At 50.5% G+C, this 25238-nt stretch overlaps 1 protein-coding gene across 2 annotated transcripts; it reads left to right on the forward strand.

Moving 5' to 3' along the window:
• Positions 1 to 24336, forward strand: KANK4 (KN motif and ankyrin repeat domains 4). Of its 2 annotated transcripts, none has more exons than XM_076340038.1 (10): positions 1 to 49; positions 11428 to 11510; positions 12945 to 14897; positions 15858 to 15969; positions 17369 to 17599; positions 18191 to 18278; positions 18685 to 18904; positions 20474 to 20616; positions 21549 to 21749; positions 22628 to 24336. In XM_076340038.1, the coding sequence occupies exons 2-10, from the start codon at positions 11495 to 11497 to the stop codon at positions 22727 to 22729; spliced, it is 3066 nt and encodes a 1021-aa protein (XP_076196153.1). In that variant the 5' UTR covers positions 1 to 49; positions 11428 to 11494; the 3' UTR covers positions 22730 to 24336. The 2 variants fall into 2 exon arrangements, with proteins under 2 accessions (XP_076196153.1, XP_076196154.1); XM_076340039.1 differs by lacking the exon at positions 1 to 49 and adding an exon at positions 8641 to 8701.
• The last annotated feature ends 902 nt before the right edge of the window (positions 24337 to 25238 follow it).

Raw genomic sequence — 25238 nt, forward strand, 5'->3', positions numbered from 1 at the left:
GGGCCGCCGGCAGCGCCGCGCTGCGCCCGCCGCGCTCCGCCGCTCCCAGGTACGGCCGCGCTGCGGGGGGGGGGCGCCGGGGCCGGGGAAGGGGGAGCCGGGGAGGGGGCCGGCCCGCGGAGGGGGCAGCGGATCCCAGCAAGCGGGGGGGGCGGTGGACCACCGCCCCCCCGTCGGGGGTTGCTCCGGAGGGGCGCTCCAAGGAGATGCTCGCGGGATGCGCCGGGAATACTTGGGGGGTGCGCCAGTGGATGCTTGGGGGTGCTTCAGAAGTGCTCGGAGGTGCTTGCGGGTGCTCCGGGAGTGCGCTGGAGGATGCTCTGGGGGTGTCTGAAAGGGTGCTCCGGGGTTGTGCTGGAGGATGCTCAGGGGGATGCTTTAAAAGTGCTCAGGGATGCTCCAGAGTGTGCTCCGGGGATGCTCAGGGGATACCTGGGAGCACTCTGAAGGGTGCTCCTGGGGGTGCTCCATAGTGTGCTCTGGGGGTGCTCTGGGGGTGCTCAGGAGTGCCTGTCCCCCCGAGTTGCTGCCTGGGGGCAGCAGCAGCCCTGACTCACCCAGGACGGGAGCGTTTCCAGTGCACCTCTGGGTGTGGGACGGAGGCACAGAACGTGGCTGGGCAGCGGGGAGAGGGCAGGAAGGCTCTGAGCCCTGACAGGACCCCCAGATGTCACCGTGTGAGGGCTGAGAAGGGCCCCCAGGCCCCGGGCAATGTGGTGGAAGTCACCAGGACCCCAGAGCAGCCAGAGTTGCATTTAGCCTCAAAGCCCAACCGTAAAACCCTCCCCAGCCGTGAAGATGTGGTTCAGACAAGCCCGAGCCCAGCCTCCACAGCCGAGCACGGTCGCCGGCGCCAACCGCCAGCGTCTCCCTGTTTCCTTGCCGGCTTTCCAGCCATCCGGACACAGAAATTCTTGGCGCTGTAACTTATTTCTGTCTCTAGCGAGGTTCATGCTCCGGTTCCCTGAGCCGTGTGTCCCGTGGGGCTCGGCCACAGGTCTGGTCTGGCTGCAGAGCCGGGCCAGGCTGAGCTCCGGGTTTCTGCATCCTCAGGGGGGCCAAGAGCGGACCCACTCCAGCAGTGCGTTTGGCAGCAAGCGGAGGGACAGGCAGTGCCTCTCTCTCGTAAGCAGCATCGCCTTTCCTCAGCAGTGGCCACTGCCAGGGCGTTTCTGAGCAGCCTAACTCTGCTGGGACCAGGCGTGCCCCGTGCAAGCACTTTCGTCAGCTCCCGGTGTTCGGCTTGTGATTTCTCACGGGCCTAAGGCAAAGACGTGCCGGGCTCTGACTCTGCTCTGGGAGAAATCAGAGTGAATGTGAACAGGGAGCTGCTGCACCAGGGTAGACCATCACCTGAGATATGTGTAGAAGAGGCTGGATAGTCCATGAGAATATCGGTGATGGCAGAAAGTGGGTTAAATAATCTCAAATGCAAGTCCAAGTAAGTTCAGGATGGAGGCAGTCGTGGTCTGGGTGCTCTGGGTATGATGTTCACCACCCAGAGATGGAAGCGGGACTGTACTATACAGGGTTATCTCATTTTCCTCACAGCTATGGGATGTGACACTGCCGAGAAGGGTTTCCTTTGTCCAGAGGCTAAACCAGAAATTAATTATTTTAGCTGCGTGGCCCAAATGAAGGCAGCGAGCACCTGAAAACATGGCATGTGCAGGGTGAGGATAGTGGCCACAGCGAAGGGCAGAGAGAAGGGTAAAACACATCAGCATTTGCCTTCATACCTGTTTTGCAGTCTTCCCGGTGTTTTGCATTTGATTTGGGATGGACTAAATGGAAAAAGCTGATCTCTTAAATGATTCCTGAAATGGTAAATGAGAGGAAGGAGCCCATAACCTCAGGTTTATGATTAATTATTTGTCGCTTTGACTGTAATATGTAGAAAATAATATATCTGCTGAAATGACAGCCAGCCTGATGAACAGCGACCTGGCCAGGGAATCTGTGGTTGAGGAGGGATCAGTTAATGGATTCGTTGATTCGTTAAAAGAATACTGAAACTGAAAGATAAGAGGGGGGAGCCTGTTGCTGCTGTGGGCGCTGTCATTCTCTCGGTGCAGTTTCCAAACCACTTGTGAGTAGGAAAACCAGGACCATGTTCGGCTCCTTTCCAGAAAGTCCGGTTATGGAGAAGGTTTGTCTCCCAGGTGCAGAAATCATCCCCCTCGTGCAGTGCTGGGGCTGTCCCGTTCCCGCAGGAGCCATCGAATTCGGTGTCACAGTCTCCCTTGGTCCTCAGCTAACTGAAATAACCCCCCACATATTTATTTGCCGCCCAGCAGGAGTGCAACGTTGCTTCCCGTCAAACAGCCTCTGCGTCCCTTGGCGTGGTGCATTTTGGGAGGGAGAGGTTTGGTCTCAAAACATCCTTCACATCAGGAGCAGTTTTGAGATTCTGTGAGATGGCCGGTGTTAGAGGAATACAAGCTCATTCACAAGCTTGTTGCCGATTTGGGTCCCTCCGTCTGCGGTTTTACAGCCGCCAAATATTTTGAAAGTCGCATTTTTATCACCAAGTGTTACGCATCAAATCTTGGGTCTTTTTGAGGAAGCTTTGGGAGCAGCACCAGGGATGAACGTGGCCCCCCATGTTAGAGAAAAAAGTAAATACGAATGTATTTTCCATTCGGTGGCCTGTATGATGGGGGTTATGCGACTCTGCTTTGCTCAGGAGCAGCGAGATGCAGATTTCAGTCAATAAAGCCCTGACCCCAGCTCAGGGGTGCAAAGGAGCCCGTGGCTCAGGGCAGAAATCCCCAGCTGCGCACATTCACATGCTGCCGGCGCTAGGGGAGAGCAGTGGGGAGGAACAGGCTGCAGAGAGCTCCTTCTTCAGCCTTGTTTATTTTAGACCTCGGTGGAATTCACGTTTCCGGCACTGTGCCTTGGGAAGCCTCAAGTCCTGCACATCCCAGGGCTTAAACAGCACATGAAAAAGCAGTTATTGTCATTATTATGATAATATACTTCCAAAGTGGACAATTTGGTGGAGTGAGAAACGTGAAATATGGTGAAACCCCCCCACACACAGAGTGGCTCCCACCTTCCAAACGTGATTATCTTCAATTCATCATTGCAGCCAGTTCCTCTGTCCATCAGGGATGAATGCGAGTCTTGGCGCAAGCGAGAAAGCCGAAAATACACCAGCAATGTGCAGCCTGAGCTTGGGCAAAAAACTGGAGGAAAGCCACCATTTCCTAAACCCTCCCCATAACCCAGGTGCGCGGGTGGGAAATGCGGCTGCTGGCTGCAGCGCTCCTGGCATCCACGTGGAAATCACCGTCAGAGGAGGAAGGCGGCACGTCCATCCCCTCTGTGGTCCCAGTAAACATGGAGAGTGGTTTCAGGTGGCCTGAAAAATAAATATTCCTGTTTGAAGAGGTTTTTAAACCTGTCATGAGTGTGATCAATTTGAGTCTTGTTGGCTCAGGCCAGAAATTGATATAAAATGGCCCCATGTCTCCATGGGGGACTGCAGTGGTTGCCCAGGGAAGAGGAGAAAAATAGGCATGCAGAGAATAGGGCTTTCCTAAAAACACCTGAAAGTCCCGCTTTCAGTGGGAGAGGACCTGTGTTGATGACGGGATCTTTACCGGGGTGAGACAGGACAATCACCGGATCGCTAGTCAGCTTTCACAACCACAGATGCACTTTTTGGAGATTTCTCAGGCTGGTGGGTTTAAGAAGCCCTGTTTGTGTGTCGGGGTGGGTTTTTCCAGTTCCACAAACTCCGGTGTTTCATCTCTCAGTAAGCACCAAGGGGTTCGATCGGACACGGCGCAACACTCTTCTTTCCCTGCGCTGCCCCATCCATCTCATGTCTCAGCAAGCAGCCGAGCAAGAACAAGGTGGAAAAGCCTTTCCCAGCAAGCAGAAGCACCTTGGTTTGATGGTTCCCTTCCACACCCAGCTTCCAAAAACACCCAAAGGATCCTGTTTTTCCTTAGGAAACAGAGACATTTCCAGCCCAGCTTGGGCCAAAGCTCAGGCTCTTGAGTGGGATGAGCACAGGAGCCCCAAGGATGCACCAAGCCCTGGCCAAGCCAAGGACAGCCCTGTTGTCATAAAGTTGCTACCAGCTTCTTTGACCACATGGAAGTTATTCAGTATCATGGCAGCAAAGCTTGACCTGTCCCAAGGTCAAGGAGATGGAAAACAGCAGCTTGGAAGAGATCAGAAGCCAAAGGAGGGCTTCATTGGTTTCCCCCCGCAAACTTGTGGGGTTGAGGCAAAAAGAGTAACCATTAGAAATGAGGCACTTCAGATTTTTGTCTGCCTTCTGACAGTGGTGCGCTTTCGATTCATGGCTTCAGGTGGTTTTTCTGATCGCCTGGCTCTGGGAAAGGAGAAAAGGCCACAGTTTTCAAGGCACGGGATAAAATCATGAGAATCGATGAAGGCTTTTGTAAGACTGTGGCTGGAACGAGCTGAAGGTCAGTTGGAAAAGAGGTTATCAGAAGAAGGGATGAATGTGATCGTTTTCCCCTCCCGGTGAGCCATAAAAGAGGGGAGAGTTTGGATATCTGATACCTCCAGGTCTCATCCTGACCCGTCTCTAATGGAAATGCTGGCAGGAAGCTCACGACATTTATTAAACAGCAATAAGCAGCTTTAATAAAATCAGTATCTGCACAACTTTATTACTGCCATTTCAAAAGATGCCTGAAATGGCTGTTTAAGTACCGCCAGCCGCCGAGGGTTGCACACTTACACTGAAAGCGATCGTTGTCTTTATTCTGAAAGCGATCGTCTTCTTTATTAAGTGGCGCTGGGTTAATTATTCAGATTTCTTGCAAGCCCGCCACTCTCTCAAACACCAGTGAGGCTCCGCACGCCTCCAGGATGTTTTCCATGCAAGCAGCCCCCGGCTCCAGCCCCATCCAACCCCCTCCGCTGCCTCGTGTACATAATTTTGCGGAGAGGGTGATAGCTGTTGGAGGGTGGGGGGCCAGCCTGAACCCCTCCATCGGTGCAACCACGAGCTGATGGGTTGCAGAGGGAGCTCGTCCCTCTCGAGCACTCACAAACTGCTTCCAGCTCCCAGCTCTCCTCTCGAGAAGCCCTGGGCAGGCAGCAGCCGAGGGAGCTTCAGCCTGGGGTGCGATAAAATGCTGGGGCCAGCGTGGCAGGGTACCCGTTGCTATAAGCCACGTGCTGAAGCTGTCTCCTGGCCCCAGGACGGAGGGTGAATTTTAAGCAGGCATCTGGACTATGCGGCGTTTCGCTTTCAGAGGGGTTTAAAGATTTACATCCCTTTTCTTGTCATACCTTTTTACCTGCTGCCTCCGCCACCTCCACTCTTCCCATACAGCGACTGGTTTTGCATCCCCAAATCTAGTCCTGCTCCACTTTGGCATGTGCAGTCAGGTAACACCAGCACAGAGGGAAGCCTGCCCAGCAAGCGCAGCGCCGAGCCGTTCGTGGCTGCAGGGTGCACGCCGGGCTGGGACAGATCCAGCTTGCCAGCTCGCCTTTCTGGATGCTGATGGGTTTATAGCAGTGGGCTTCCTGGGGCTCAGGCATCATCTGGTCTCCCCACTTTAATTTTGGTCTGCTCAGCTGTCTTCTGCCCCCCTACAGGCAGCCAGCCCAGTGTGTGCCCACACCCACTCCGGTCCCAGCTGCCATTTCCAAGGGATGCCGTGGGGCACGGGGCCGCTGGCAGCGATGGTTGCACGATGCCGAATGCACCCAGGAAGGTGGCTGATGGGCTCCCGGGATGCAGATCTCTTACAGCAGAAACCCTGTTTGCTCCCACTTTGGAGAACCTCATGACAACCTCTTGCAATGCAAACCAGGACTTTAAACTGCTTTTATTTACGTATTTATTTATTTATTTAATCCCACAAAGTTTTGAAACTTCTTTTTTCCTCCTGGAAGGAAACTCCTTCCTGTGCCTGTGCCAGCCGGCAGCCGATCACAGCCCACCACCACACAATGGAGATCCCACCCGTGTGGATGTCCCCAGCAGACTGGAAATGAGTTATTTTTCTTCCTTTGCAGTGAAAGCAGAATTGAAAAATCCGTACAACAAATATTCCCCGAGAGGCTATATTTATTCCTGGTATGTCCACTTGCAGTAATAGCTCAGCTGGTTGTTTTGCAATCAAGCAGACTGCCTGGATGGAGCAGGTTTGGGTGTAACCCTTTGGGTACTGAGGGTGAGCTCTGTCCTCGGGTCCGTGCGGTGGAGGGGAGCGGGGGACAGCAGGTGAAGCCCAAACCTGCCCTCCTGCAGCATTTCTGCTTGGGGAGAGGAAGGAAGGCAGCCGCTTTGCCCATCAGCCCTGCGAGCATCCAAGAAGGCAGCGGTGGCCATGGTGGGGACAGGCAGGGACCGACGGGATGGCTTTTGAGCCATTTCGTGGCCGTCTGTTTCCTATCATCCATGGGAGCAGCCTGCAAAGCAAAATCCCCCCCTGACAGCTGTAGTGCGTAATGTAAAGCAGCAGCAATTTTAGGCCATGACCTCAGTCCTCACGCTTGCGGGATGATCTCGGGCCGTGCCCAGGTGAAACCCTTCCCCATTTCCTACCCTGTGCCAGCCCCGTTGGGCGAATCTATCAGAAGCCAGTCGTAGCTCCATCAAGCACCAGCCCATATTTAATTAGTTTGCATGCTTTGACTCCATCCATTCATAGTTCCTGATTAAAAGTTTATTTAGGGGGACACAGACTTGAAGACCTTCTTCAGGCCCACAGGGATTACATCTGGGAAAAACTGTAGGTCTTATGTGTATAATTGCAATAAGGAAATGCTCCAAATAAAAGCTTCCTGCTAGGTCTTTCTGTGGGAAAATGAAACAATTCTTTTAGGTTTACTTTAAAATCAGCGCCATATAGAAATAAGTATATTTTTTCATCGTGCTGCTTTGTCTAGAGAACATAAGGAACAGAATACACTCAGAAAAGATGCACAAGCGTAACTAAACCAAAAGAATTGGACAGAAAATAAGCCAACATGCTCTTAAGTTCGTTTTGAACCCTGAGCACAGTAATTGCCTGTGAAAGCAGAAAGCTGTCAACATGGAGTCACGGCCCCGCGTTGTGTGCGATGCTGGAGCTGTGTGGGAAAGGCGGCATTTAACTGGCTGCTGAAATGGGGGGGTTATTTTTCATTCCTTGGGTAAGAAGTTAACCCATCCGTGCCTTGGGGAGCACTAGCGAGGACAAACTGCTGCTGTTTCTCTACATGTCCAGGTTATTTCCCTTCCTGCGAAGCCAAAACTTTTCTGTTTTTTTTCAAACTTAACGTGTTAAAGTTACATTTAGTGGTCGTACGAGCGCAGTGAGCCTGCAGGAGTGCCAGCAGCTCTGTTCTGCAGACAGTGACAAAATGTGTTTTTCCTTGCTAACATGAGCGTTTTGGTTGCGCTGCTTGTTAAGCGATGGGAAAGGTGCTGGCGCCGCTCCGTGATGCGAGTTCCTTGGTGAAAGCCCCCGACAGAGCCCCCAGGTCCTGGTGGGATGCCTCCGCTTTTCAGGATTTTCTTTCCTGGCCCTGGAAGAGGTTCACAGCCCGGCTGCAGGGCTGCGGGGAGCCGGGCAGTGTCTGAACCCCTCTGCATTTGCAAGCGTGAAGTTGTTGCAAGTTCAGTGCAGAGACTGAGGGTTTTTTCCCCTGTTGCCAGCCTGGGGGTGCAGCAATCCAGGATGCCCAACAGGAACGCCAGCACAGGCGCTCTGCCCATCACCGAGCCACATGCCACGAATACCTTGCCCAAAATTACACCATGCCTGCTCTGCGAGCTGCCCCCTGGCTCGCCTGCCTGCAGTTTGAAGTTTGCATTGATAACCCTGCTGCAAAAGGCTGGAGCATTTTATTTGGAGAGTCCCACCGGCACCCACAGGAGCCCGGGGGCTGCCTGTCCCTTCTCGCAGCGGCCGGGGCATGGCACAGCACGGTGGGTCAGGCATCCTCAGCCTTCGCCGCGGTTACACGCGGCTGCGTTCCTGCTGTCACCCCGTCCTGTTCAGCATCTCCTGGGGACAGTGGATGGATGGAGGTGACATGAGGGACCGGAGCTGCGGGGAGAAGGGTAAAGGGCCAAGGGGCCGTTTCTGCTCCACATATGGGAATGGGGTTTCAGCAGGATTAATTATGGATGTTGAGACCTTCTGCGGCTTCTACTAAAGATGCCGCCTTTTAATCGCGGCAGCCGCTTGCGTTTCCTTGGGAGAGGTGCTCAGCAGAATAACTAATGCATTCAGCCTGGGAGGGTGCAGCATGCAGAGAGCGAGCTCCGGCTGCAGCCTGCAGCATCAGGTATAATAAGAACCGTATTGTTAATAATTGACTGTCTTTTCAATAATCTTTCCTGATAAGGGAGGCAGCCCGGGTGACAGCCTAAGCAGCGCTTAGCGTTTCGTGTTTTATGGAAAAGTTATCTATGCTATGGGAAGTAAATCATTTTATACAGTGGGCTTCAGCTGTCCTCAGAAAGGTCATATGAGATCAGTGGGCTACTTTATTAGAAAATTAATCCCTCTTTTGTGCTTCTAGTTTTAAACTTGTATTTGCTTTCCGAGCAAGGTCACTGCTCAGCTGAACAACTTTTTAACAACTGGAAAAGGCATGTTTGCTGCTCCGAACCCTTCACTGCCGGCTCTCGGCACGGGAAAAGATGCCTCAGAGGGCGGCAAGCGCTTCTGCTCCCCAATGGGTTTGTAGGTGGGAGCATGAGAAGGTAACACGACAAGATGCTTTTCTAATGATAGTTTTTCCTTTCACCGTGAAGTGTTAAAGCCATTGCTGCAGTGCAGGAGAACACGACAGGCAGAGCTCGAAAAAATGTTGTGTTATAGCTAATAAGACTGTGCTAACGTGCTGCTCAGCAGGGATGAATTATCTTCTTATTTATAGGTACAGGGTTAAATGTTTCCAATTTAAAATTACTAGCAAGATGCTCTTGGAGAATGAAATTCGTATGTATTTGTCTTTGTGGTTCAGTTAATTTGTTCTTTAAATCTTCTGGGGTGTAATGCTGCTCTCCTTTCTGCTGGCTGGTGTGGATGGGGGAGCGGGCGGGTGCTTACATTGCCTGGCAAGTGGGACAGAGTAAAAGAGGGGTTAAATGTGACTATAAAGAGCCAGTGTTTGAGACAGGGCTATTTAAAAAGACAGTCCCTGCAAATGGGCTGCCCCAGGGAATAAAACCAGTTCACTCTGTGCTGTTGCCTTCTCATATATTTGCCTTCTTGATTTCCATTTCTGTATATATTTATTCCTGCCTTGAGAAAAGCAATGTAATTTCATTCAAGGTGAAAATCAGCAATGCTGTGCATGTGGTGATGTTGCCTGCCTGGAGAGGAAAATAAGTATTCTTCAGTTTTATGCAATAGGGGAAAACTCAACAAATACAAAACCCGACAGAGGGTCAGCGTAACAGGTATTAGCAGGACGGAGACCCACCTAAAAGCACTGCCCTGCCCCGAACTGTGGGCCGGACCCTGGGTGTACGGGTACGCTTCTTCCAGCAAATTACTTCATTTTTTTGTCTCATTTTTATTAAGGACAGGCATTGGAGAGCACCCATGGGGTCCAAGGAGCTGTGGTTTTGGCTCAAAGCCATCTGCCCCATGCCTGAGCTGCCCCAGGGGGGATGGGAGAACATCAGCAAGCTGGTAGGGTACATTCAACATCCTTTTACGAGGCTATTTTGACGTAGATTGGTCAAAAGAGAAAAGTCATAGTATCGATTTGGGCTGCAGAGTTGGGACCCAGTCAGCTCATAAATGAACTGATTAGATGTAATTATCTAGATATTAAAAAGTATCCTATTCACTGGCTTTCCCCCTCACCCCTCTAAATAAACGACCTAGAAGAGCGCAATGTAGCTGGTTGGACTGTAGCTGGGATCTGTAAGTGCTCCATAATTGACTGTAATTGGAAAATTAAAAAAAAATTTGAGAAAGACATTAGCATTCGTTTTGGCACGTGCTGTTTATTGGTAGGAGGAGAGAAGAAATTGCCCTTTATAGAATAAGTGCAGTTAATTGGAGAGCATGTCAGGAGGCCGCTGGTCAAGGTGTTTCAGAAGCTCGCATAGCATTGGGCAGGCGTCAGCGTTGCCGTCTGGCCGCATGAGCATTGAGGAGGTTCCAACCCTGGAGGAGCTTTTGAGAGTTTTCATGTTCTCTTTGGGTTGGGACCCTCCCAACTTTCCATCAGGGCTATACATTGACAGTAAACGTGTCTACTTGAATGACAGAACTAATTGTTTCTTTAAATGGTTTGGATCTTTCAAAGTATCCATCCCATGATAACAATACAGCAGGATTTGGCTTCGTTTTCCTGCTGGTCTTTGTTGTAGTTAAACCATGTCATGTCAGTGCTTCTAGAAGAGAGTAACAGCAGTACCTCTATACTTTATATATCCTAATCTGTACTGCATATCCAGTTATCGTGCCAGATAAGGTGCTGTGGGACCATCTCTGGCCAGGAATGAAATTAGATGCTTGAAGGAAAATCCTAAACAAGCAACCTACTCTCCAAGAAACCCCCTCATTTCCCCCGTAGCAGGAATTAAAAGACAGACCTTCTCACTCTGAGCAATGTTGCCCTTCTCATGCAAGTCAGGAAGCCTCCTACAGTGATGTCCAACTGCCTCAACCTCTTTTGCCCTTGCCAGCCTCCTCCCTGTGTCTTTCTAAAGGGCATAGAGGAGAGAAGCTTCACTCAGGGCTTTTCTTGGTTGTTCCCAGCCTTAATCTCCTCTCACGCTCCAGGAGGATCTCACCCATGTCCACATGATGGGAGAGAGCTGGAGGGCAATATAGACCAGGCTGGATATGAGGTTCACGATGTAGACTGTGGTAGATCTCCACCTGAAGATCTTTCCTGATATGAAAGCGATTTTTCTGTATTTTAGTGCAATTTGGTAAAGGTTTTTTATAACAGTGTGGACATGCTCTGAAATAATGGGTTTCATTTGAACAAGATTTAACATAAATTTTGAATCTTGGTTGTTATGCATTAAAAAAAAAAGTGACAAACCAGTCATTTCTGTGTATAGTTTATATCCGTTGCTGTTTGCAGAGATGTTATATTATGTTGCATATATCCAGTTTACAGGAGTCAATGAAGAGTCCTTGTGTGATCTATCTCAAGCCCAGTAGAAATTATCCTAAATGTCTGTCTTTCCTTGTTTGCAGTCAAAACCATCTGTAATGCAGGGGATATTTTATAAGAACCAGCTAACTGGGATGTGTCTATGAAGCATGAGCTGTGGCCACTGGAAAAGGAGCTATTGATTTAAGCAGCTTGAAAGTGCTCAGCAGACACAGTCGGGCTGCAGAACATGGGAAATAAGAGGGGGGTGGCCTGTGAAGAGGTGTAAGGCTGTAAGGAGAGATTAAGTTCAGATGATTGAGCTTTTTTTAAAATTAGAAGTATCTGTTTCTTTTTTTCAAGGGTGAAACGACTCATCTGCCCTAGCTTGTCAGAGGATGTTTAACTGACAGCCCGATTAGACCACACCATGGAGAAGACAGATGGTATGGAGGCTACGGGATGTTTGTTTGCTCATTTGTTTCTTGAAAAAAAAACCCAACCAAGCCCTGAAGTAATTGCCTTACCAGAAATACTGTAAATAACCTGTTTTCTATAGATACGGCTAGGGCCAGGAGGTGAAAAATGCATCATTCATGTATTATGCAGACTTCCTAAACCACAGCAAAAACATGGTCACAGCTCTCAGTTCAGCACGTATTTGTCCTCCTGTCCTTTGCAGACAGGACAGATCTCCTCTGCTCCCACCAGCCGGGCTTTGCTCTTGTGCCATATTACGCTGCATGACGTTTTCCCTCTATCGTTCCTCTGACTTTCACGTGCTGCTTCCCATCAGAAAGGCGGCTGCATCTCGGTGGTGCTCTGTGACGAGCAGCACCGAAAGCTGTGCCAAATTCTGCTGGTCCCCACACAGCTGCTGCACCAGGATGGAGACAGAGGGAGCAGCCATGAAACCTGGTTTCTCCTGGTCGAGCTGCTCCTCCTCATCCTTATAGAGCACGGCTTGTTTGCTCAGAGATGCAAAGCAGCCCAAACCACGGTGATTTCAGGGACTTGCCGCATAAAGAAAAACAAGCAATGATGCAGGGGTTTAACTATTTAGACCCTCAAGGCTGAAATTTGGGGGCTGTGAATTTTTGCAGGCTGGATCTGACTGTATTAAGTTGTATTAAACCAGGAGCCTCAGCCTGCGCTGCTGGAGCCGTGCCGTTTGCCTGCGACGGCTGGGTGGGCAAGCACTGTCACACATTCCGTGACAATTTTCCTCAATTAAAAGCCATGCTTGGTGCTGTGCAGCCGGTCACCTTGGGCGGCACGTGTTTTGCATGGATGCGGCTGTGTAAAGCAGCCCCAGCTGGCACTGTCTGGGTCCGGCCTCTGCCCGGTGCTGTATTCATCATTTTCAAGGAATAATTTGTGACCTGGTGTTTGCTGATGAAATGATGCAATGATTTTCCTGCTTGGCGTGCACAGCACTACTTATGCCACTGAAAAGTTAAAACCAAACCAAAAGCCTTGAAAAATGTAATTGTCACAGATTGGTTCCACCTTTGTTTTTTGAGCTGGATTTATTATACATCAGGCAGCTTTTTATACCTATACAGACACGTAGCTCTGCCTGCAAAACCGGCTGTTTGCTTAATTGCCAATTAGAGCCGTGATTTCAGCAAATTTTTGGCTTCCTCAGTGCAACAATTACCTGATCCACCTCCGGAAAACTGGATCGGACCTTTGCACGTGTTGCTGCATCTCTGCGCAGTTTTACCACGAGCCTCTGCAATGACGAACTGCAGCCCCCTGCCTGCCTGAAACTGAGATGAAAAAAGCAGTAACATTTTTCCCCTGCTCTAAACATATTTTTTGTTAATTTTTTTGTTGTCTTCAAAATTCAGTCATCTCTTTTCTTTGGGTTGTTTCAGCAAATGGCCAGCCACCCAAACCCGATGGGGAGAGGGAGCAGCCCCGCAGCCTCCCCTACTCCGTGGAGACACCATATGGCTTTCACTTGGACCTGGACTTCCTGAAGTACGTGGATGACATCGAGAAAGGGAACACCATCAGAAGGGTTCACATCCACCGGAAAGCCAAGCAGCCGAAATTCAGCACCCTGCCCCGAAACTTCAGTCTGCCCGAGAACAGCTCCTGTGGATGCACGTCTGCTCCCAGCAAGAGCTGGACGGCAACCTGCTCTTTCCCCCAGCGAAAGGCATCGCTGGGGGCTGAGGAGACCCCTGGTCCCCTCCTGCACAACGAGGCACCCCTTCCCGTGGCCGACGAGCCGAGTTACCGGAGAAAAGCCCTTTTGGCGGAGACGTGGCGGCAGGCGGAGCTGGGGCGGCAGGAAGGCGAGCTCAGGGGGCGGCCACAGCTGCTGCGAGCCTCCAGCCTGCCCGATGCGCTGCCGCCTGGCCATCCCCCGCTGGGGGATGGGAGGGTGCCCTTGCCCCTCCAGCCACCTCCCCAGCCCTGCCATGACCAGAGCGGCTCCGAAAGCACATTTTGCCCCGTGCCGCGTTCGCCTGGCTCCGACGGTATCGTGTTAAATCTCCCCCGAGAGATGAGCTTGGGGCAAGATGTCTCCTTGGGGCAGAAGGAGCATCCGGGTGGAGGCAGCCCAGGGCTGGTGCAGATGCAGGCCCCGTGGCAGAGCCAGCATCCCGCGGCGCCGCAGCTGCAGGTGGTGATGGAGAGCAGAGGCGAGGAGGGCAATGCCGCTGACACCAGCAGTTGCTCTGCCTCGGCCGGGGGTATACCAGCCTCACTGGGTGCCCTCCAGCTCGCAGAGGAGAACCCTGGGGAAAGGGAGTTAAGTGTAAGTGCAATCACTCCAAACGTGCTGAAGAAAGCTGAGGAGGGGAGTGTCCGGGCTGGAGAGAACAAGGAGAGCTGTGGTCCTCAGTCTCGTGATGCAGGAGAGCCCGGGCGGGTTGCCGTGCTGAAGCAGCAGATTGCTGCTCTGGAGGAGCAGCTGAGCAAGAAGAAGGAAGAGCTTGAGCAGATCAGGGCAGTGCTGGAGCAGCAAGATCATGAGATCAAGGAGAAGGAGAAAAGCATTAAGTTACTGGCCAGCTCCAAAGCTCAGCTGGAAGAGAAGCTGTGCCGGGAAAACACCAAAGAGGCCAAGCTGCCGTCCAGGCAGAGCAGCGGGGCTTTGCAGTGCTACGATGCTGCAGTGAACACTGACCTCTCACAGGTAACCGGGGCCAAGCAAGCCCATGATAAAGGCATCAATGTAAATATCCCAGTGTCCACCAAATCCATAGGATGCAGCGTCCACAGAGCAGACAACATGAACGTGCAGGTGATGGAGCTGGGTGCTCAGAGAGATCAGGGACTGGCAGACTCTTGCACTGGTGTCGGTGGAGAGGGACCCCGACATTTTGGTGAAGCTGACATCGAGGCTGACCTTCATGCACCGTGCTTCACCCATGTGAAGATTGATGAGCACCTCAGCGATGACAATCAAAATCACAGGAATAACTACGGTACCCGGAGTCTCACTGCTCACGTGGTGACGGCAGGAAGCTATCAAGGAACAAGAATTGGCTCAAACACAGGAGGAAACAAGGCAGGCTTTGGCGAAGATAAACCTCGAGATGAGCTGGAAGAGGAAGGTCCCCCAGACCATGAGGATCTCCCTGCTGTTGACCCCATCGGCCAATACGTAAAAAAAATCCAGGAGCTTTTGCAGGAGCAGTGGCTGTGTTTGGAGCACGGCTACCCCGAGTTAGCGAGCGCTATTAAACAGCCGGCCTCCAAGCTCAGCTCCATTCAGAACCAATTAGTTAATTCCTTAAACTCATTGCTGTCTGCCTACTCTAACCAAGGGCCCGTGGATAAGGAGAATTCGAACACACACTATCAACAGTTGGGTAAATAATATTGGCATAGGTTTCAACGTGTCCGGGCCAAATCTCTTCCCATTTATTCAAGTGTTGAGCAGGGGTGATGCAGTGGAGCTTGGTGGTATTCGTATCAGTCAGTCAGAAATAGCCCTCCTAAACATGTATGAGAAAGGCAAATCTCTGCATATCGTAAGCTATGTGATCTTAAATAAAAAAAGCAGACAAAACCATGTAGGACCTGATAAAGCTGTGCCTCAGTTATATGCAGGATCAGCTTCCAAAAGTGGCTGCATTTGTGGCTATTCCATCAAATAACCATTTTTCTTAATTGCATTGGACACCTCAATTTGCAAGGATATGGGACTCATGCTCACCTGGGGTAAATCAGCATGAAGTTCACCAGAACCAAAACCAATTCAACCTAACTGAGCAACTATGCTGGGAAAAGACCTGTCCCCACTCACAGCTGTTCATCTAAAATAATTTTAGCTTATATGAAGATAAGAATCCAAAACCGAAGGCTGCCTGTGCACTGTTGGGGGGGCTTGCAAATAGATAAGTGACCTATTACTTGTAAGCAATACACGTGAGACTATTCAAACTCCGATGGAAAGACTCATCCATGTAGTATTACGGGAGATTTACACAGGAGATTTCCAATACATTAGTATTGAAAAAAATAAAAAAGAAAACATTATTACAAAAGTAAAACCTACTTATATTCATAGGACATGTATATAATTCCCAGTCACTTCCTTTATATCCCCAGTCACTTGGAGATGTTTGAGACCCGTATTTTAAAGGTGGCAGGGCAGGTTCAGATTGTGGCCAGGTGCATCAGTAGTTTTGCAAGACATAAAAAGCATCTCCTAAGATAAACTAAGATGCTTATGGTTATGATTTGTAGTTTGTTGCTAGAGGTTGGGAATAATCATTGATAATTATGGCACATCTGCTTAATTAATCTATTATTTTGTATTTTGCTAGAAATCTCTCCAACCACAAGTCTTAAATCTATCATGAAAAAGAAGGGTTATGGTTTCCATGCAGGAGGCAATGGGACCAAAAAGAATCTTCAGTTTGTTGGGGTAAATGGTGGGTAAGCATCCGTTCAGAAGAGAAAACTGCCTTTTGACATGTGTTGTCCTCTGTATCGCTGAAGAAGTCATTCTTTTTTTTTTCCCTCTTTTCCCCTCCAAACCTCTTGATTAAAAGGCCATTTGAAATGGAGCCTCTTTTCTCCCTTCTTTAATCCAGCACTGATAACCTGTAAGTAACCTTGTAGAAAATGTTGGTGTTTTCAGTGCAGCGAGGGACACCCTGGGGACTGACACTCTCTGCACACCGATCTTTTGGGGCTTCATCCAAAACCCAGCTGGGTCCATGGGAAGATTCCCACTAACTTTGGTGGGTTTTGGAGGAGGTCAGCATTGCCTGGGTGGGCACGCTGCCACTAACCTGCCTCCACTCCAGCGACAGCCAACAAAAGTTGGTTCAGGGACTGAGAAAAGACTATTTCAATAAATAAGAAATTACCTTGGGGTGAAGGAGACCCGTATTTTAGGTTGTGCTCCAACACCCAGTTCCCTGTGTATCCAATATCTAACACTCTTTGGCTTTTGAGCTAACTAGATACAACGTCTGCTGTAGATGCATCTCTAAGAGCAGCACTGGCACATCTTCTACTGAGGAGTACGTGTGCTGGCATGAAGAGGGCAGGATGCATTTCACTGTCCCTTCGCTGTGCAAACAGCTATGTGTGCAAGTTTGGATGCTGGTTTCTGCTGACATACACTTCTGACTTCCCAGCTCGATGGCTACTGCTGTTGGGTTCATCAGGTGTTACTTACTCTTGTTGTGTAGAGCTGCTTCTACCAACAGTCGCTCAAATGAGTACAACTTGTAGCAAGTAGAGGAATCTCGACTAGTTTGAGAAAAGTTTTGGGATGCCTCAGAGTGAAATGTTCTGTCTCATGGAAGATGTTATTGTTATTAATACTTTTGGACAACCAGAGAGGTCTCTCTAGCAGGGCTGCTCAAATGGTGGACTCAGGCCTGTGCTGGAGCTGCAAACACAGTTTTTGTCTAGCGGTCCTCAAGGTTGCCGACATGCCACCTGTCCCATCTTGCCACAGGGTCCGTGTTTCTCACGGCTTCCCATCAGTGTGCCAGCAGCTCCCAGCAGGGAGGTGGCATGCAGCGCTTGCCTGGCCACACTGGGGCTTGTGTGATGGACCTCCCTCCAAACCAACCAAGTAGTCCCTGAAGTAACCTTGGCTGCTGCTAATTAACTGCTTCTATCACACTCCTGCTGGCTTAATAAGCCAAAAAAAAAGACTAACCCCAAATTTGGCTGTGGCTCTAACCTTTTAACTTGTGTATCACTCCGGGCTTCATCCAAGGCCCATTGGAGTCAGTGGGTGTCTTCAATAAGTCTTGGTCAGCCCCTGTGGTTGCAGTTGGGGAAGGAGTGAATAACATGTGGTGTCCTCAAATAGCTATGAAACGACTTCAAGCGAAGACACAAGTTGCGAAGATAGCCCATCGGACGGGGATGCGGAGAGCGAGACAGAGAGAAGAGCTGATGATTTGGAGCCCATGCAGGCAAAAGCTGGACATGAAAGCGAGGGGTCTTTGTCGGGGACCTCCTTGCAGGGGAGACGTGAGGACGAGGACCTGCAGGAGCCATCGGCAGAAGCAGTGCCTTGCACTCAGCACAAGGCTGACAGGTAACCAGAAAACCAGACAGTGATCACGCTTTCCATCACGTTTCTGCAGCCACAGGACACATGGCACTGCATTCAGTCGCTCCTACAGGGCTGGGGTCGGTGCTTCATCTGCTCGGTGGAAATACAGCCACTGACCTCTGTAGCCATGGGAGAAGGCTTTAAAGAGCTAAATATTTTTTGAGTTACTACAGAATCTAATGGGGATTGATTCAGATCCTATGCTTGACTGTGGAAAACACAGAGTGAGTCATATCTGGTTAGAATTAGCTCATTTCTCGCCTCGCAAGTAGAGTTTCTAAGTAAAGTTCTTTGCAGATTCAGGAATAAGATTCCCACACACACTTTAAGGCTTCTTGTAACAGATGAAGTTGACCATACAGATCTGGAACTCTGGACTTAAACAGCTATTTAAGTGCTTAACTTTGTACCTAAAACCTGTGTCAAGTCAATGGGACAACTTGCGTCCATAAAGTTAAGCACTTGAGTAAGTGTTGAATGTATTCTGACCTAAACTGCAGGTTCTCCTTCCTGCTTCAATACCTCCTGCAGGTTCTGTCTCATGGTGGATTTACAGAAGTATTTTCCCTTTAGGTACAAACCGTCTGAAGGTTTCCTTGATGACTGCCAGCTACTCAGCAAGCACCTCTCAGAAATCAGGACCACAAGCGACAAGCATCTGGTACAGATAATTTTCAATCCCATTTCAGACGCGGTTCCCGCTCTCTGTTACGTTTAATGGATAACATTATCCTGATGACGTGTTGCAGGCTGTGCCCTACCATGCCATGGATAGCTTTGTGAGGAGAGGGGGACAAGATGACCTCTGAGTCAGTTTTAGAATAGCCAAAAAGAAAGGAAAAGGGGAAAAAAAAGAAGATTAAGGCTTTCTGTGCTTATTCATTCAAGTTACCACAGGAAATTCCTTTCCCCCTTAAGTTATAGCAGTAATCCCAAAACCACAAGCTAAATACCGGCTGGGCGATGCCAGAGCACAGGACAAAGTGGCGTGGGGCGAGGAGCTGGGGCAGCGACCAGTTTGCAGGATGACTACCCCAGGAGTAATGGTGAGACCTTGGTGTTTTCAGCGGCATGTCCTGAGCACCGTCTGCCAGGAGTGGTTCCGGGTGTCGAGCCACAAGTCTTCCAGCCCGGAGGCAGTCACAGCATATCTCAAGGCATTGGGGGCCATCCAGCCCCAGCTCCTAGCAATGGTGGTGAACCTGGCCGACAGGAATGGCAACACGGCTCTTCACTACAGTGTTTCCCACTCCAACTTCCCAATTGCAAAGCTCCTGCTAGACACAGGTAGGAACAGCCACTCTGCTCAGCCATGGCTTTTGTTGGGTATGGGTGTGGAAGTTACTTTATGTCGCTCTTGTCAATGGGGCATGATCCCATAGGGGATGACCATGGCCAGCAGAGCCAGGTAACAGGGATCCGTCAACAGTCTCAGACATGGCAAACAGTGAATGAGGACCAGGGTTGTCCTAGGGAGTTCAGTCAGGAGCAAAAGGAGATGGGACAGAGATGGGGCTGGGGACCAACTACAACCTACATGCGAGGGAGCCATCTAGTAGACAAGCATGGGGCCAAGGTCCATCCAAGAGACAAATGTGGGGCCAAGGTCCATCCAAGGGACAATTGTAGTGTCAAGGTCCACCCAAGATACAAGCATGGGGCCAAGGTCTATCCCAGATAAAAGCATGGGGCCAAGGTCCATCCAAGAGACAAGTGTAGGGCCAAGGTCCACCCAGGAGACATGGTTGATCTGAAGACCAGCATCCTCGCCCATGGCTTGGCCCTGGTCCCGTGGGTGTGGGCAGGAGTCCCAGCTGAGGCTCCTCAGGGACATTAAGGCTCATTAGTGCCCTCAGGGCGTGACATATCTTGAGGGCTTTGCAATCTGACTTTGTAGAGGGCTCAGGGTCCCCGTGGCCAAGGGGTATCTCTCATGGCCCCAGTCCAGGTGGGATGGGGTGGCTCCCCCAGCTTCTTGTAGCAGCAAATGCCACATCATGGCTCAGAGCTGGAGGATCAGATCCCTGAGAGCATAACAAACCTCACAGTGCTGCAGAAAAACTCCATTTTAAACTACTGAACTTTCAGCTCACGTTGCAAAGAAAGAAAAATCTCAGCTGAGCTTGTACGGGGGAAAAATGCACGCATGCTCAGCAAGAATAAAGGCACTTTGGCCTTTTCTCATGGGCCAGACAATCTGTTAAATGTTAGGGAAATGGCAGATTATCATACACATCTATAACCCGATTGTTGCCACAGATGCACAGGGAGCCATGACGGTTTGTCCCCTCCTGCCGCTGAGTGCCCGAGGCGGCCGGGTCCCCAGGGCAAGGCTGGACCCATGCCCGAGCCTGTCAGACATGGCTCGTTCCTTGTGGTGGAGTTGGAAATAGGCTCTTTGAGGTGAAAAGTGAGTGAAACGGGGCCAGGATGGATTTACACTGCCTGTTGGGTGACGGTCGTCTTTCTGCTGTGCCCTTGCTGCAGGAGTCGAAGCAAACAGGCCACAGCTCCACAACTGGCGTGTGCCCAAGGCATTAATTATCCCCCCCCCCCCTTTTTTTTTTGGTTATGGTCTTTGGTTAATTGAGTTGACTTTAACTTTGGTTAATTGAGTTGACCTCAGCAATTGTAATTAACTGTAGCAATGCATAGCACCAAATATCCTTTAATGCTGTGCTCACAAGACTAGATATTTAACACGGATAAATCTCAATCCTGTATAATTATGGAACCTCCTGTTTCTGGGAATATTAGATGCTGCATGTTTTATAATTCCCTCTTTGCTTCCCGTTTGCTCATCTCTCTCCATCTGATTCATTGTGGGGCTGAATCCTTCCCTGCGTCGCCCGCCAGGCGTGTGCCGCCTGGACCTGCAGAACCACGCCGGCTACACGGCAGTGATGCTCACCCCGCTGGCAGCTGCCGAGACGGGTGAGGACATGGACGTGGTGATGAAGCTCCTGAAGGAGGGGGACGTCAACCTGCGAGCTGCCCAGGTGCGTCCCCGTAGTTCTGCTGTTTCTTTGAAAACTGAGTGTGGCCCTGCACGGGATCATGCCGTGGCTGCGGGCAGAGGGTGGCCAGCCCATTTATTTGGCAAAGGCATCTGCAAAGTGACTCCTGCTGAGCTCGTAGCCTCCTATTTACGGCCTTCGCTGTGTGATGTCAATTCAGGCTGTGGCATCATCATGTCCCCATAGAGGTCTCGGGTTGGGGGGGCGGATATAATTCAAGTTCCTTACACTGCATGTGCAGTGCCAGGCTGAGACTCAGCCGTAGACGTCGGATTGGAGTTGCTGTTTCCCAAAAGTTAGAAAAGCAACCTCAGCCAAATTGCAGCATGGCCACCCAACAGCTCCCTGTGAAGGGACGCGAGAGCTGGGTAAAATGAAGAGGCAAAAGGAAGGCTGAAAATTTTGCAAAACAATTTTTCTGAGCTAAAAAGTTAAAAGTGATACCAGGGAGGAGTGGTGCGGGGTGGCCCCAGGGTACAGGATCCCCAGGTTTGCTGGTGAGCAGTCGTTTCATCAGTCACACATTTCAGTCTCAGAGGTGGCAGTGCCCTCATGCAGCTCTTCTTCCGAACAGCTGTAAAAGTTAGTCTAGGCCTAAGTTAAACTGCCCAGGAGGGTTAGGGGGACCTGGCTTTGGGGGCAACTGGGGGCCGGGCGGTTTGGCCATGCAAAGACCCTCCGCGTGGCCGTGGTGCAAGTGAGCAGATATCTCTTGCAATACCTGCTGAAGAGCCCCAGTTTACTTAATAATATGCAGTACTATGCAATAATATGCAGTAATGTGCAATAATAATATGCAATCTTATGATATATATGCAATAATGACATTCATTATTATTATAATATCTAACAGTCTGAATGGGCAGGACTATAGTTGGTTAAAGGGTGTTCAGCCTTTCACTCTGTGGTTGCAGGGAGGCCAGACCGCCCTGATGCTGGGGGTCAGCCACGAGCGGGACGACATGGTGCGAGCCCTCCTCTCCTGCCAGGCCGATGTCAACCTGCAGGATGAGGAGGGGACGACAGCCCTGATGGTGGCCTGCCGGCAGGGCAACGCTGACATTGTCAGGCTCCTCTTGGCCCAGCCCGGCTGCCAGGTTGCACTGACGGACAAGGTGAGGCGCTGGTGCCGCACTCGATCCTGTACACAGCCTCACATCCACCAGGCAGGGAAAGCTCACATGGGATCATGCTTTACAGGCAGCAATCCCCGAGTGGTGGTTTTTAAGTGAAGAAGTACAATTTCGGTCCACTTTCTAATCAGGGGACCTCTTAGGAGAGTACCCCGATTTTGATGCTTGTTGTGCAGTGGATGGGGTGGCTGTGCAGCATTCTGCATCCCAGCCGTAGCCTGGGCAAGAGCACTGGGGGGAAGAGCCCAACCTGGTATAAACCTAAAAAAGAAGATGAAATCCTCAACATGTGGAATTAGAAGAGCTTCAGCTCCAAGAAATTAGCAGCAATTAACTCTCCCCTGAGAATGGATGCCTCTCTGGGGGGACACGTGGGATGGGGCTGGGCTGGGAGCAGCATGGCTGGCCGGTGGAAATCCTCCTCCTGCACAGGTTCACGGCAACGGGCCACATGGCTGCATTTATAGTTATGCACTATTTTCTAAATAAACAACAATTTTGTCTAAGACATGCGGGTCGGCACAGGGACCAGGAGATGGTACGGCCAGGATGCGTGTTATGCGGTTGAGGTTAACCCCAAAACACCACGGGGAGGTTTGCAGGACGGTGACTCATTTTAAACGAGGGAGGAACCGTAGGGAAGGTTTTGGGGGTAGATGGCTGGGTGCGAAGCTGCCCTGGCCAACCACTCGCTGGAGAGCTGAGAAACACTCATCAGCAGACTGCAAACAGCCTCCCTTAGCAGTGATGGGGCCAAGAAGTGGGGGCTGTTGAGGGTGGAGTGGAGTGGATTATGGGGGTGGCCGGGGCGAGATGCAGGGATTCGGGCAGTAATGTCTTTGCCTGCTCCCTCCCCACAGGGCGGTAACTCGGCCCTGTCGCTGGCCCAGCACGCTGCCCGTGGGGACATCGCAGCGCTCCTGCGAGCCCACGCTGAGCAGAGCCCGTCCCTCTCTGCGTGACCGAGTGGAAGAAGAAACCGGGACGCGGAGCAGGGAGCAAACAGCTCCTTCTTGTAACGGCCCCACTGCCTGCCTTGGCGGCTAGGGCCAATATCGCAGGTTTCCATACGTACAGGGGGATGAACCCTGTCAGTTATCTACAAACGTTCCCTGTGTCTAATTCTCCTCATTAAGCCTGCTTACACCCCCCTAATCTATGCACATTGCCACACATGACTCCAAGTTCTCCTATACACTCCTCCCGTTATAGATTTGGCAGCGACTGAAATGAAGGAGAAAAGCACATTAGAAAAGCAATACTTAGTCTTTTGTAACCTTACATTATGGTTGTCCTTTTAATCGACTACTTAACTGTATCTCATTTAACTTGTAAGTTTGTGTCCTAATATTTATTATTAGCGCTTCTGTACGTAGTGGCAGGCAGTGATTATTCAGTATATGTAACAACAAACACAAGCTGGATGGATTATGTAAAGTATAAAATCCTATTTATGTTTGCTTATGTGGGTCTGATGTAAGAATTAAAAATTAACACTCTAGGAAAATATTTGAGTATACTAGACCCAAACACACAGACATTGTTTTGCCTGTATTCGGAATTACCATATGGCTCTTTTTTTTCCTAATTAAGTTTGAGCTAACAGGGAAGCGTAGCCCATTGACATGCACCGTGCATCAGCACGTGCGATGCTCAGGCACAGCAGGGCGGATCAGGTTATCCTGAGCACGGCATGAGAAGATCACAACAGATTCCCGTCCCAGGATGCGTTAATGTTGTCCAAGAGTTTCATGGAGGGACTCTGCTGACAGATGCCTTTTGGGCAAAAGTCTACTTTCTGCTTTCCCTCGTGCTCAATGTTCAGATGCCCAAACCACTCCATGTAAAGCCATGCTGTGATTTAGCTGCTGGAGTCAGCTGGTGCCAGGGCCTCCCCCACCATGGATACCCACAGGGTCAGTCCAGCATCACCTCAAATCATACATAGGGCAGGGTTTTTTTCTTAAATCCCTCTGCCGCTGACAAAGAGAGAGGCAGGGCTCAGACCCTACTTTTCCAAACATCTTTACACTGTCATTAAGTCGCTGTGTACTGGGAACTGCCATTTCATGAGGCTGTGCTGTATCTCTGTAGGCTTTGGTGGACCTGGATGCCATCACCAGTTGAGCTGGTGCGTAGTACACCACCGTAAACCCAGAGCTACTTGTCACCACTAAAAGCAAATCTCCCTAGTTAGCTAATTACTTTTCTTTTTTTGTTAATAAGCAGAAGTTAATCCTAGACTACTTTGGTTGCTTGTAAGTCAATTCACATCATGATGAAGTCTCTCTTGAGCTGCCTTTTCCCTTCCCTCGTATGTGCAATACGCAGCAAAGCCATTGCCGAGTCCCTGTCCTCGTGCCGGTAATGCTCCCACTGCCTTGCGGGGAGGGGAGGACAGACCCTGCCCTCTGTTTTCCATTGAAATTTGCCGTCTGCTTCGTTTCTTTCCTTTCTTCATGGTTTCAGTCAGAAGCATTCATCATCTCGAATGTCTATGTATCTGCCTTTTTTTTTAACTCAAAATGCAGTTACCTCCTTTATGTATAAATAAACTCGAGTTAAACCTTTACCTGCATTTGCTCCCGTGCCTGTCCCCATCGCTGTGGTGCTCTCCTGGCGTGAGGCAGCAGGGTTGCTCTGACAGACAGGCCGACCCCTAAAAGCAAAGGAGCGGGGAAGGAAAGCCCTTGGCCTGTGGTGACTGTACATACATGCATGTCATTAAATCAGTCATTTTTGAGGTGTTTCTTCAGATCAATGACTCCTCCCGGGAGGTCCCAGGCCCCAGGTCACCACACAGACATGGCAAGGTGGATTTTTTTTTGCAGGAATCACCCCGACTTGCATTCCTGGATGCTGAGCACCCAGCGCCAGCATGAGCACCCATTGCGTTGCCGCCAGGCCCCAGCTGCAAATAAAAAGAGCCATAATACCATTTTGTGACAATTTTCACTGAGGTTTTTTTCCCCGCCAGCTCTGGAGTCATGCTTGCGGAGAGGAGTTTCACTCTGACTCTTGCTGCTTCCCAGAGGGAGGGGAACATTCTGGCTTCAACATAATAAATGTGGGAGATTTTCTGCTAAGGATCAGGGTTGCTTTGGGAAGCGCCTGCCTCCTCCTGCCTGCGGGATCCCTTGGGATATCGAGCTCACCATCATGTGATTCAGGGACAGGACATGTTATTTTGAGGGCATGCTGCAGCTCTGCAGCAAGGAAGCATGGACTTTGCTGCCTTCACCCTGCCTCCCTCTGGGTCCCCCTTTCCCTCACGATCCCGTCCCTGCAGCCCAGACTGGTTAACGCATACAACCCCAGAATATTTATTTTCTTTCCTTTGCCTCATATTTCCTCTTTTCCCCTCAAACCGTCTCCTCGGGAGGAGCAGCTCCCACAGGGTGACCCCCTGGAGCAGCTCCTCTGCTCACACGGACCCTGTCGACGCTGCCTTCGGCATCTCCCAGTGCCCAG

This window comes from Aptenodytes patagonicus, chromosome 5 (assembly GCF_965638725.1).
Source record: "Aptenodytes patagonicus chromosome 5, bAptPat1.pri.cur, whole genome shotgun sequence".
Lineage (NCBI taxonomy): Eukaryota > Metazoa > Chordata > Aves > Sphenisciformes > Spheniscidae > Aptenodytes > Aptenodytes patagonicus.

Coding starts and splice junctions, on each gene's coding strand:
- KANK4 (XM_076340038.1), top strand. Junction 15,970..17,368: donor TTTGTTGGGGTAAATGGTGG/GTAAGCATCCGT, acceptor GTCCTCAAATAG/CTATGAAACGACTTCAAGCG. Junction 18,905..20,473: donor AAAGCTCCTGCTAGACACAG/GTAGGAACAGCC, acceptor GTCGCCCGCCAG/GCGTGTGCCGCCTGGACCTG.